The following is a 13,836-nucleotide window of genomic DNA, read 5'->3' as shown; positions in this document are numbered from 1 at the left end:
TGATGATATGGGAGGGTCAGTCCATGCTTTCATTCAGAAATTCCACTTCAGGGAGTAGGCTCTAAAAATGTTATCATTCCTCACCGTTGTAGGCCTCCTCCCTGCTTTATTTAGAGCACTTATCATGGTCTAACTCTATGTCTCTTAATTCTCAATTCTGTTGACTGTCTCTGTCTCCTCTACTAGAACATCAGCTCTTCAAGGGCAGGGACCTATTTTGTCACTGTCATACCCTCAGAAGGTGCTCAGTATTTGTTGAATGAATGAATGTTCTAAAGAAACAAATACTTACCCCCATCCCCAAACAGGTATAGATGTAAAATTCATAACAGCACAATTTATAATTATAAAAATCAGAACCCGACATGCCCAGAGAATACCTCAGCAAATTAGAATATAATGACACCAAAAAATGCCAAGTAGCCATTAAACATTAAAAATTTAATGAAAACATTTATAAATCAAGTGAAGAAATATAATAGCATATCATGCAAAAAATGTTTTGTGGTGCCTTACCCATTCAGAACTGCAGCTCATGGGAAGCTGTATAAATACCAACGTATTAATAAAAGAATCACTGGATTCTTTCATGACTACTTTCTTTTAAGTTACACTCAATTTTAAAATATTCTAGCAAGTCTGCAGTATTTTGAGAAGAAAAGCAGCTACTGTTTCAATGGGAAAACTAACACAATAGTTAGTATGACTTGAGGAGCGGGGTGATAAATTGTTCCCTTTTGCAAAGACTAAAAAATGTTTAAAAAAAGTTAAAATTCAACAATGGATATGAAACTTCCTTAGTCCCTGCAAAGCAGTGTTATTTTCCCATTTTATTTATTTTTAAAATCAGATTCTTTGTGGTATAATGTACATACAATAAAATGTACCCATTCTAAGAGAATACTCAGAGGTGACCTTGACTGAAGGGCTGAGTGTGGCAAGTGGCATCTACAGGATGCTGGGGAAGAGCTCACCTCCTTCAGTCTTCACAGGTGAGGGAGGCACTGGCTCTTCCCCAAGGTCCTAGCCTACCTGGCAGCAAGAACATTCCTTCCCCCCCTCACCAAGGCCATGCACACCTGTGCCCTACATGGGGCCTTGTGTGGCCAAGGCCAGGGTGCCGGGCCCGCGATGGCTTGGTCTCCTTAGCATATGGGCCAGGTGCTCAGCTACAACAGAAACAAGGAGAGCCAACTTGTGAGCTGGGCAGGAGCCTGCCTCTGGTTTCCATGAGGGTCAGTCAGCAAGCGTGGACTTCAGTCAGGCCTCCGTTACTAGCGGCAGGCTCTACAGCTTTGAGCATGCTTCCAAACCTCTCGAAGCCTATTTCCTGACTGGACTGAAGAAGAAAATACTTTTTCAGGATGAAGGTGAAAATTAAATGAGACAATCCACAGGAAGCCATGAGGTGGGAACTCACTTTGTGCCGGCCACGAATATCCTGGTTGTCACTTTGGACACCTGCCATCCAGGACTGCCTCCACACCCATCCTGGCTCTGAAAGGCACCACAACCAAAAATGGGCAGTAGGGGCTAAAGCGTGTTTACGAGGAAGGCTCCAGAGGACCCATTTCACCCAGTTCAACATGCAGCATCTCAGCTGAGGCAGGGCTGCAGCTTCTTCATGTGTTTTCTAAACAGGGCCCAGGGGAACAAAGGCAAACCATCACAGCACCATTCCACCATCCCTGGGTCACAGTGGAACTGCCAGTCCACAACAAAGGTGTAAAGATCCATTTCTGCTCAGTTGCTTTATCTTTCACAACTAAAAATAGTCCAAGGTAGCTTCAGCTGCCCCTAAATCAGGTCACAGAACAGCAGGAGACATTCCTTTGGCAAAAAAGGACACATTCTTGTCCTGTATCTTGTACTGGTAAGTGAGGCTCCGATCTCGCTGGGCTGTGGGCTCTGATGGTCTCCTCCACAGGATCCTCAGCTAAGTGACAAAGAGAAGAGTGAAAGAGGAAAGGCATCCCCAAATACCTGCTCCATTGTGAACCCTTCCTGCCTCATCGGTGACCTTCAATTGAGGTCATGCACCATGCAGTAATGGGACCGACTTCCAAAACAAAGCTTATTACCAGACACCTAAAAATAAATGTTTCCCCTCCATTACAATAGTAATATTTGCTCATTACAGAAAACATGAGAGACAAAGAAAAGTAAAAGTAGAAAAAAAAAACATCCAGAGAGGAACCATTAAAATATTTTTCTGCATTTCCCTTTGGTCTTTTCTGTGTGCACGGTTTTGTACTTTTTGGCTAGATGAATTTTGAAAATCAACACAACAGAATGTGTACACTCAATTCCGAGGCTCAGGAAGACTGGACATTTGTCTCTAGTGACTAGAAAGCTCTGGGGGGCTGACTGGCTTCAGAGCCATAAGCTGCCGGCAGAAGCTTCTCCTCAGGCTATGCCTGGGGCGCACCACCAGCACAGCATCTCTGGGCCTGTGCTTTGTTTTCGACACCGACTCTGAACGACTCTGGGCCAAAACGCCCACCCACCCTTAAAGGGTCAAAAGTGGTCAACATGAAGTTAACCTGGAAGAGGTGGTAAAGGCTTTGGGGTGATCCCAAAAGAGAAGTTTCAGAAGGCAGAGAACCACGGCAGCCCCTGGGCATGGGGAGAACCTGACCTCCCTCCCAGGGCAGGACTCAGCTTCCACCTAAGTACTCCAAACATCCCAGGCAGAGGCAGCAGTGGGGGCAGCAACGCCAGCCAGGGGAATGGCCTCCCCAAGTTTCTATTTTATTATATTTTTATTAAAAAAATTTTTTTTTGGCTGCGTTGGGTCTTCATTGTTGCACGCAGGCTTTCTCTAGTTGCAGCGAGCAGGGCTACTCTAGTTGCGGTGCGTGGGCTTCTCATTGCGGTGGCTTCTCTTATTGCGGAGCACAGGCTCTAGGTGCGCAGGCTTCAGTAGTTCTGGCACATGGGCTCAGTAGTTGTGGCTCGCGGGCTCTATAGAGCGCAGGCTCAGTAGTTGTGGCACACGGGCTTAGTTGCTCCGCGGCCTGTGGGATCTTCCCGGACCAGGGCTCAAACCCATGTCCCCTGCATTGGCAGGGAGATTCTTAACCACTGCGCCACCAGGGAAGTCCCAAGTCTCTATTTTAAAAGGAACGGTGTTGGCCTGAATATACAAAGCCTGCTGTGGTCCTGCAGAGGAATTCCGCTGTTTACGGCCTTCCCCTGTAGACAGCCATCTTCTCTTCAGGAGCTCCCCTTTGGCTGCAAATGGACTACCATGGAAAACCTGCCTTGGTGCACGGGGCCTTGGTGCACGGGGCCAAACTGGGGCGGACTCTGACACACTTCTGAGGCTTCCCTTCCACCTGAGGGCAAGACCCAACCAGACCACCCCACAGCCGGACACTATCCCACAGGCAGCCTAGACTCGGGAAGTGAGCAGCTCCCAGTGAGCCCCAGTCCCTGCGCACCTGCCCATGCACGTCCTTGCAGAAGCCGGTGGCCAGGCCTTCAGCCCGCAGTATCAGGTGGCTCTGGTGACCAAGGCCATTCAGCAGGATGTCATTCTCCTCGTCCTCGGCATCTCCACTGTCGTGCACAAGGGCCACTACATTTCCCTGCAACAGAGACCATGATGGAGACCGATGGGAAGGGACACCAGGACCAGGGTGTGCTGGGCTCTCAGAGCCTCCACTGCCCTGCATCCCTCTCACAGATCAGCCTCCCAGCTGTAGCATCCGCTTTGTGGGAAGCACCCGTGCCTGGACTCCAGGACCATAACTGCAATCATCTGCTGGATAGTCTCACCAGCACATCCAACCTGTACTTCCAGCTCAATGCATCCACAAGCGAGGAATAGTGTCCAATTGTTAAAAAGAATAAAGCAGATCTGTGTGTTCTGTTTTGAGGCAATGGAGAGCAAAACGTACTGTGTGTTAGTAAAGGAAAAGAAGTACCAAACCGTGCGAATGGTAGGTTACCAATAATGTGAAGAAAAATGCAGGGAAACAAGTGTACATACAAACGTGTTCATGACTGCATAGACCCTCTGGAAGGATATACAACGGAGGAAAAGAGACAGTTACTTTTGGCTAAAATAGCCTTTATACTGTTTATATCTTCTATTTTTCTTTACTGAACTATTTCCAAGTTTTACGTTTTCAACTAAAAGAAGTATTTTTACAAAAAGAGGTTGGTAGTGGGCCACAGAGCAGGCTGAGCTGCAGCAGCTGACTCTGACTGCTTCACTCTCTCCACAAGCCCCAGTGAACTGCGTCCTCCAAGCCCCATACATTTCCTCCTCCTTCCCTTCTCTCCCCATCACCCTGGCACCTGGCCCTGTGACTGTAGCCAGGACGGCCTCAGAAGGTCCCCTGACCCCAGCTTGCAGGCAGGACCTTACAGGCAGGAGGTGAGCAACGTGCACTGCTGGATCCACACACCCCTGGCCAACCCATTTACCCCCTCCCCACTGCTCTGCACCCAGCCTGGCCCTGTGGGCCACACGCTGAGCTGCCGTGCTACAAGCTTCCCCTCACTTAACTCCTGAAGTCTGGTTCCTGGGAGATGGGCACCACAGCTGTTCCTATTTTGTTAAAATCTCTAGTATGGCAGAATTTCTATTTTTGCCTCACCACTTGACAATGAAGGTTACACCCTATCCCTGTATTGCACCTCACAATTTTCATATTCCTTTTTTGGGGTTTTTTATGGCTGCACCTCGCAGCATGCAGGATCTTAGTTCCCCGACCAGGGATCGAACCCGTGCCCCTGCAGTGGAAGCACAGAGTTTTAACCGCTGGACCGCCAGGGAGGTCCCTTCACCTCACAATTTTTTTTTTTTCACCTCACAATTTTTAAAGCAGTTTTACACCCATTATCTCAGCCAACCTTCAAAACACACTCAGAGCGATATGACAGCGCGTGGCAGAGCGGGGACAGCCTCAGTACCGCAAATGACCAGCCCCGTTAAAGACAGTGCCGGGCACCCTTTTAGTTTTCAGGGCCTTATTTTTCATCAATGGCAGGTAGTGGAGAGCAAGGTGCGTTGACTGAAAGGTTCCTGGGCCTGCCAGGGTAAAGCCAAAGCCCCAGGTAATTAAACAGAAAAGATCACTGCACGCAAGTGAGGCCTGGGCCTGTTGGCCCGTACGGGTCACAGGCAGGAGCACAGGGAGCAGGCCCGTGATTACCTTCCATTCCCGGCACACGGTGGCTCTGCAGTAGTGGATGAAGTCCAGCACCGCCACTGCCCCCACGCCCAGGCTTAGCAGCACACTGAGGTCGTCCACCAGCAGCACCGGGCACCTCCAGGCAGCCTCCCCACTGTCCACGGGCTTCAGGGCCTCCTGTACAAACTCATACAGCGGCTGCAGATTCCCAGAGTTGGCCTCCCTGGGACACAGGGCAAAAGTTACCAGAGAGCTCACGTGCTCTACAAGTGTTTATGAGACTGCGCAGCACCGCAGGAAAGGGTTAGGGGGAGGGAAGGAACTGGATTCCAGTGCTTGGCACCAAGGGGCTCACGATCTGGCTGGAAAGAAAAGGCACGCATGCACACGTGAGTACATTTACTTCAGTTCAAATATTCCCTGAGGCCTACTAGGTACAAAGCACTGTGCTAAAAACTGGCGGACACAGAAATAAACAGCCCCCGAGGCTCATACAGTCTCTCAATCCAAGAGCATAAGGCATCTGAAAGACTCATTGAGACTGGGCAGGAGAGGCCTTCCCGGGAGGTCACAATTGGGTATGAAAGTTAAGCAACGGTGCAGGTGTCCTGGGGGTTTAGGGCAGCAGTCTAAGGGCTACCGGTGTGCTCGTGTGCGTACCAGGTCCAACCTGTTTCTGACACACATGGCCCTGCTACCTCCATCTCCCCAGTGACTACAGCAGTTGTCTCCCAGCAATAGCTCGGGGCCCGGGGCCCAGGCACTAGCCCCACTGCCCCACACTCCAGGGCTGAGCCCCACTGACAGCAGGGACAACAGTGCCCTACAACCTGGGCTCAGGTGTAAACCAGGCCCACGCATTCAGACAAAGACACCCGGGTTCAGAGATGCGAAGGGCTGTGCCCCAGGCCACACACACAGAGTCAGGACACGTGGCCTTCTGACTCCACACTGAGCCCGGCCACTATGGAAGGCTGAGTCTGAGGGAGAGCAGAGCGGGGAGAGGTCCCGTACAGACTCCCTGGGGTGGAGGAAGCGCAGCAGCCAGGTGAGGCATCTGCTACATCTGGGACTGATGCTCATGAAAGACAAGAAGCAGGAACACCAACCTGCAGGCAACAAACTTTTTCTTAAAGGGCCAACAGTAAATATTTTAGGCTTGTGGGTCATACGGTCCCTGTCTCAACTCTCACCTCTGATGCTGTAGTGCCAGACAGCCAGGGACAATACGTGAACAAACAAGTGTGGCTATTCCAACAAAACTTTATTTACCAAACCAGGTAGCTGGCCCACGTCCCGTAGTTTGCTGACCCCGTATCAAGCCAAGAACAGAACAGAGGTGTGTGCTAGGGCTCTGAGCCAGGGTTGGAAAAACCAGCAAAGCACACTGTTCTGCCACATGTCCAGCAAATAAGGCTTTCTATCGCTTCAGGGACAGCCACACACCCTCTGGCCCACGGTCAGAGCCAAGGACCTTCTGATAATGCTGTGACACCAGGGAGGTATCTGACTCCTGAAGCCAGCTCTGCCCTCCCATACACTGAGGAGAAGGAATCACACAGCAACCCTGGGCTGGGCCTACCTGCCAGGTGTGCTCTGGGCTGGGTCGTGGGCTGACTGACCTGAGGAACTGCAGGGGGTGTGGCTCCTCCTGAGGCCGAAAGAAGACGTCCACTGCAGACTTGAGACCCTCGAGGAACACGAGCTGCCCGCATTCCTGCGCTGTGGTCAGGCTGACACCCTACACCCGACGGAGAGGCGAGTGAGTTCCTGCACCTTGCGCGGGACCCATCAGAGAGGCTAGACTCCAGCTCACGAGAGGGCTCCAGACACGTTCTGAACCCTGCAGACGTGTGCCTGTCCACCCTCCGGAGGAGCCCATGTCTTGCATCCCCTGGGTGTTCCCAACACACAATCCCCGTTCTGCTTTCAGATGTGCATTTACATTTACCTGTCACATTTTTTTTAAAATTTACTTTCTTTTGTTTATATATTTATTTTTATGATTAGCCAGTACTGGTTTTTAATTTATAATAGTAATATAAAGTTTCTTTTTTAAGGGCACGTAGTTACAAAATTTTAAAAACAGTAAGTGGGGGGGGTGGTGGTGGGATGAATTGGAAGATTGGGATTGACATGTATACACTAATATGTATAAAATAGATAACTTGGGCTTCCCTGGTGGCGCAGTGGTTGGGAGTCCACCTGCCGATGCAGGGGACACGGGTTCGTGCCCCGGTCCGGGAGGATCCCACATGCCACAGAGCGGCCGGGCCCGTGAGCCATGGCCGCTGAGCCTGCGCGTCCGGAGCCTGTGCTCCTCAATGGGAGAGGCCACAACAGTGAGAGGCCCGTGTACCGCTTAAAAAAAAAAAAAAAAAAGATAACTAATAAGAACCTGCTGTATAAAAAAAATAATAAAATTCAAATATTAAAAAAAAAAATACAGTAAGTAAATAATAACAGTAAAGACGGTGGGAGGATGACATTCTCTGCCCCAACTACTCAACTCTGCTACCGTAGAGCAAGAGCAGCCATAGACCATTTACGAACAAATGGGGCTGGCTGTGTTCTAATAAAACTTTATCTACAAAAAACAGGGGGGCTTCCCTGGTGGCGCAGTGGTTGAGAGTCCGCCTGCCGATGCAGGGGACACGGGTTCGTGCCCCGGTCTGGGAGGATCCCACATGCCGCGGAGCGGCTGGGCCTGTGAGCCATGGCCGCTGAGCCTGCGTGTCCGGGGCCTGTGCTCCGCAGTGTGAGAGGCCAAAACAGTGAGAGGCCCACGTACCACAAAAAAAAAAAAAAAAAAAAAAACAAAAAAACAGGGGGTGCAGGCTGTGGTTGGTCAACCCCTGCTCTAGACCAGCACTTCTTAAATATAGGTCTTCATGAAACACGCAATTAAGAATCTCTTGAGATACCTGATTAAAATGCAGACCCCTGAGCCCCACTCCAGATCTCCAGAACCAGAAGCCTTGGGGGCAGGGCCCAAGAATGTGCATTTCAACAAACACCCAGAGATGGTGACACCATCTAAATGTGCAACCCACCGTTCTGTCTGTGCAGAAACAGGTAACATGGAACTCCTCAGACTCCTCATGCCCCTAGACCAGGCCTCAATCACTCATTCATACACCAGAGTTCACTATATGTAACACCATTAGCAACAGTAGCCACCCTGGCAGAGAGAAGGATTCCTGATCATCACCTTTGCTCTCACTCATTACCATTCGCCTGATGTAAGAACAATAATACACCAAGAGGATTGAAGCTCACGCTCTAGTACTTTGCACACCCAGTGCTGTGCATGTCATTCCTACCGTGTTGATGATTCCAAGGTAACAGAAAAAGCAGCCAAAGTGGATATGAGAATACACAACTTTCTCATCTATAAAAACTGATGTTAGGGCCACAGACATGCCTCACAGACCTGGAATGCAATACATGTTCGTGACATGACAGTGCTCCCTGAGCTCATGATCTGACCTCTGACACAGGAACTTCTCCCTTCCCTGCAAAGGATGAGAAAGAGCTTACCCTTCTCTCACTCTCTCATTGTTTTCTCCCCATCAGAGAAGAGGCAGTGATGTGGCCCAATAGTATGACGGGCACTTCAAAGATCACTGCTGATGGGTGGCCTGGTTCTCTCCCTCTCTGAGGCTGACCTAATCAAAACAAACAGCAAAAACACACTACAAGGGACTTCCCTGGTGGTGCAGTGGTTAAGAATCTGCCTGCCAATGCAGGGGACACAGGTTCGAGCCCTGGTCCGGGAAGATCCCACGTGCCGCAGAGCAACTAAGCCCGTGCACCACAACTACTGAGCCTGCGTGCCACAACTACTGAAACCCGCACACCTAGAGCCCATGCTCTGCAACAAAAAGAAGCCACCGCAATGAGAAGCCCGCGCACTGCAACGAAGAGTAGCACTTGCTCGCCGCAACTAGAGAAAGCCCGCGCACAGCAACAAAAACCCAACGCAGCCAAAAAATAAATTAAATTAAAAAAAAAATCCTAGCAGGACTTTAAAAAAACAAAAAAACAAAATAACACACTACAATAACAACCCAGTAAATTCACCAGGTCACAGGTCACAAGTAATGGGCCAAGCCAGGCCAGGAGGTTCATCAGCCTCTGGGCCATCTTATTCTTGCTTGGCTGCATTTAATGAGATGAGGGGCAAACCAAGATGAGGTAAGGGGCACATGATAAAAGCGCCTGCCTCTCCCCACATTTGGGTCCTAAGCCCTAGACTTAGGGAGACACAGTGGGAGGCACTCAACTTGGCAGCAGACCACGCTGTGATCTCTCTCACTCACTAGGAACAAGATTAAAGCTAACACCGAGAAGGAGAAAACCTTAACTGGTCCAGACTCAACAAAGAAGGGTTTGATTAATTAACAACAGATCTGGGACTTGCCTCGTGGGGCAGTGGATAAAACTCCGTGCTCCCAATGCAGGGGGCCCGGGTTCGATCCCTGGTCAGGGAACTAGATCCCACATGCTTGCCGCAACTAAGAGTTCACATGCCGCAACTAAAGAGCCCGCCTGCCGAAACTAAGACCCAGTGCAACCAAATAAATAAATAAATATTTTAAAAAAACACACCCAGATCTGGTTCTACAAACTTTATAAATTAACAAAACACGTAGAGATGCTGCCTTAGCCCTTCAGAGAAGGGGTTCAGGATTCCATGATTTCCTTAGTCCCTCCCTTGCTAAATTCTCCACAACCCAAACAGGGAAGCCCAGCCTCCACAACCCAAACAGGGAAGCCCAGCACACTCACACATGCCTGGCACACACACTGGCTCAGGGATCCCATCATGGAGTTCTAAAATATTTACCAGCTTCTGTCCCACGATATTGTAGTGACTGAAGGACTGGATGAGTGCCACAAAGCAGACTTTACAATTAGCTGGAAAATAAAATAAAATAAACTGATTTTTAATAAAGTCTCTACTTACAATCAGTCTCGTATACGTCATACCTCTGGAAACAAAAGCAGTGAGGCAGATCTAGAGAACCGAGGCCTTGCAACCTGACATACCCAATTTGATTCTAAGATGTACTTTTTTTCGTATTTAATAATTATACCTTATTTCATTGATTCTGAGATGTACTTCCTCTGTGAGAGGTATTACTAGGAATCTTAATTTGTTCCACTGAAAATAAATAGTGGTTTTTAAAAAATTATATTTTTCTAATTGCTTGTTGGTGTACAGAAATACAATGGATTTTTTAAACTAGTCTTATACCCAAGAGGAGACAAGGGGAGCACAAAGAAGCTCTAGCTACCTTATGAACATAATTAATTCTAATAATTTATCTGTAGATCCTCTTGGTCTTTATAAGCTGACAATAACATCATCTGGAAAGGAAGATAACTTTCAAAGCTGTAAATTATTACAATTAAGAGTGCCAAAGGTCTACCGTGTTTCCTGGCCTGGCTCAGCGGGGACTCAAGGAGAATCAATAAGTCTTTTTTTCATTTGGCTGTTTTCTTCTTCTAATCAATTTCTGTGTGTGAATTGCAGTGGCCATGCTGTTTTCTTCCCTGTGTTCTTTAGGAAGCATCTACTGCCAGGGCAAAGTGTTAATGGGTCAAGTGCCTAGAGACTTCAAAATAGACAAGGACCAAGGAGCAACTAAATGAGAAGACCACACAAGGACCTCAGGGAGGCAGTGCCTATGCAGGATGTGGAGAAGTGGAAGGCGGGACTGCATACAAGGAGCACATGCTACTCTCTGGCAGAGTAGGAGATGGAACCAGATGGTCCAGTAATCAGTTACCTGATAAACAGACATCTGGCTGCCTGAACACCAAAGCCCTGGCTAGTTAATACGATTCCTATTGCTTCCTGAATCAGCCTTTTTTTTTTTTTTGCCTTGGGTTTTCTTTTTCTACAGTCCATACCTTTGAGATAGAAGGAGAGAAAGTGGTGCACAAGGAAACTGCCATCTGTCTTGGCATCACAGAGTAGAGTCAGTTTCCCCTAAAAGTTAAGAAGAACACAAAAAGATGAATTAGACTCCCAGGAAAGAGGTCAGCTGAGTGTCAAAATCTAGTCGGTTGTATCCACCCCTAAATTTCTACACCTGGAGACTCTGCGCGCACGCGCGCGCGTGCGTGCGTGCGTGCGTGTGTATTTAACCACAAAAAGAAGAAAATAAGTCAAAATTATGGAAAAACCAATAATGAAAATGATTGGTATTAAGTCACTCATTATGGGCAAGCATATCTCAACCTCATAATTCCCAAGGCAATAAAGAACAGAATCCCTTCTCTTCCTCAACAGTCTTGGAGAGAATTAAATCCTGAACAAAGGAAGCTTTTATCATGGAATCCAACAAAAATCACTGACTGCCAAGATTTTAAGGGGTCTTCTAAATAGTCATCTGATCCAGCTTCCTCCCTATTTCTAATCCTGCTTCCAATTCTGTCCCCTAAGTAGGGGAGAGTGAAGAAGTAGTTGTTGACAGAGACTTCCAGTATCAAAGTCCTCCTCCCAAAGGCCCTGGAAACTGCTTCAGGCAGAGCTCTGATCATGGAAAGCCCTGGAAAGACCTCTAACAATGGTCTCTGCAGGGCCTGGCTGCCCTGCTCCAGCCACCCCTAGTTCCTTCTCAGTGACAGGGAAGGTCGTCTCTGCGCTGTTGTGATTTTTTTCACTTATAAACTATGAAAGATCACACTAGCAGAACTTGAGGGTTAACCCTAGCGCCGTCTGTCATTTCCTGGCGCCCACTTCTATCCTCCATTCCCTGCGGCCCTGGGCTTGGACTTTGGAGGTGCTAGTAGTAACTGGCAAGGTAACCAGCGCCATCCGGAGGCTTGGGCAGAGAAGAACTGCTGGGCAATTAAGATGCACAAGTATCCATTGAATACTATTTGCCAGGCATTAGGGAGTCATAAAAAGGCTTTACACACTTGGTGCCTTGTCCTTCTGGAAGAGCTTACCATTTCATCAGAAAGACAACAGCTATGAAATAAGTCAGGTATATTCCTAGGGGAGGTAACCCTTGGGCGAAAGCGTGGAAATTTTCGAAATGCCCTAGAGTGTGAGAAGGAGGGAGAAGAAAACAAAGAGTAGCGAGCCTGTGGTGCCAAAGGTGGACTCCTACAATCCAACGTTGGCTGAGGGCAGCTTCAAAAAGCGCTATTCGAGAACACGAGGAGGAAGAGGAGCAGCAGCATTCACTGCGACCTGCCGAGCGCTCCCGAGCCAGAGGGAGGTTCAGGGTGGTTAAGAAGCTGGTCCCACGTGATGGGTGGAGAGTCGAACTCTCCTCTCCTCTCCTCTCAGGCAGCCTCTTTTGGGGCGCCGTAACTCCCACCACACTGAACACGCAAAGGGCTCGCCCAGTACACGTCTGTGAACTTAAGCCAATCCAAACGTTGGCCATGCTTCCTATGGACTTTCAAGGGCACGCACGACCTTTGAGAAGGCGCCAGATGCCCACGTCCCACAAGCCCGAATGTCCAGGCCAGCCCCGGGCGGGCCCTCTTTGGACTACAACTCCCAGGCGCCCCGGGGTCCCCGGACGTCGCGTTATTTCTCACGGGTCCGCGTGCGCTTCCCGTACGGTCTTCCGCCACGCTCCCAGGACGCGCCCCCTTCCCGACCGTGCAATCTCTTACCTGCTCCGCCTGGTCAGGCGTGGTGTTGAGAAGGTTATTGAGTTCCGGGAACATTCCGAGCAACGGGAACGAGCACCCTAGACGGGAAGATGGGGCTGCCGCGGAGACAGCGGAAGCTGAAGATCAAAACCCATGCCACAAAACCGCGCGGAAGGAGCGCGCATGCGCAACGCCGCTTCTAGGCGCCGGCCGCAGCCAATCGGGCGGGCGCCTTGACCCGGGCCGCACCCGGCGCACGCGCGGGGATGCGCTTCCGGCCGGGGGACCGGGGCGCTGGGAGGTGTGGCTCCTTACCTGCGGGTCCCCAGCAGGGGCTTCCCCCCACCGAGGCCCCAGGAGACCGGTTTCTTCCTCCTTACCTTGACCGCTCTCTCTCCCCGGCCCGGGGCCTCCGGACAGTACGGCCTGTCGAGCTCCTGCGGCGTGCCCAACACTGCTAGAAGCTCGAGCTGCATCGGCGACCCAGACTGGCGAAGATGCCCTCCCTCGCGCAGAGCAGAAAACAAACATAATGAACACGGAATGATCTATTGAAACGTTCTGTGGAAAAATGAAAAAGCAGGATAAGGGAGTAACGATGGAGTGGGGGTAGGTTTCGGAATTAAAGAGGTTGTCAACGTAGGGTCACTGACTAAGTGTGGTTGAAACACGCTGTGCAAGCTCCTCCTCGGGGCTTTTGCACTGTTTCCCCTTCCTCTACTGCTCTTTTCCTAGATACTCAACCGTTCAAAAAATCCCCCACTTCTTTCAGATCTTTGCTCAGATGTCACTTTATCACCGAGGAGTTTCGTAAGCATCCTATTTAAATCGCAACAGCCCCTTCCCCAGCACCTCTTATCCTTTCCCCCGCTTTTATTTTTTTTCCATACCATTTATATCTAGTACACCATGTATAGTTTTCTTCTAGCCCAATCAACCTCACATCCCCAAGGATAAACGTGTAATTCGAAGAAGTCAAGTTTATTTGATCATTACAGTGAGGGAGATAGCAAACAAGTGGAGCCCACGGGCCTATCAACAAGCACAGGAGAAAGTTGTGTGAGGATCT

General features: G+C 49.5%; 1 protein-coding gene across 1 annotated transcript in view; it reads right to left on the bottom strand.

The window, feature by feature from the left end:
* Positions 1-426: 426 nt before the first annotated feature.
* ELP6 (elongator acetyltransferase complex subunit 6) overlaps positions 427-13,836 on the bottom strand; it is a 45,059-nt gene continuing 31,649 nt past the window's right edge. The window contains exons 2-9 of the mRNA XM_030845270.2: positions 13,148-13,328; positions 12,789-12,883; positions 11,064-11,142; positions 9,994-10,064; positions 6,767-6,885; positions 5,166-5,367; positions 3,444-3,590; positions 427-1,936 (exon numbers count right to left, since the gene is read on the bottom strand). Coding sequence (XP_030701130.2) covers positions 1,808-1,936; positions 3,444-3,590; positions 5,166-5,367; positions 6,767-6,885; positions 9,994-10,064; positions 11,064-11,142; positions 12,789-12,883; positions 13,148-13,328 — 1,023 coding nt within the window. The 3' untranslated portion in view covers positions 427-1,807. The remainder of the gene's footprint in view (positions 1,937-3,443; positions 3,591-5,165; positions 5,368-6,766; positions 6,886-9,993; positions 10,065-11,063; positions 11,143-12,788; positions 12,884-13,147; positions 13,329-13,836) is intronic.

Source organism: Globicephala melas, chromosome 11, assembly GCF_963455315.2.
Source record: "Globicephala melas chromosome 11, mGloMel1.2, whole genome shotgun sequence".
Taxonomy (NCBI): Eukaryota; Metazoa; Chordata; class Mammalia; order Artiodactyla; family Delphinidae; genus Globicephala; species Globicephala melas.
Note: the sequence above shows the minus strand (reverse complement) of the source record. Positions and strands in the feature narration are given on the sequence as shown.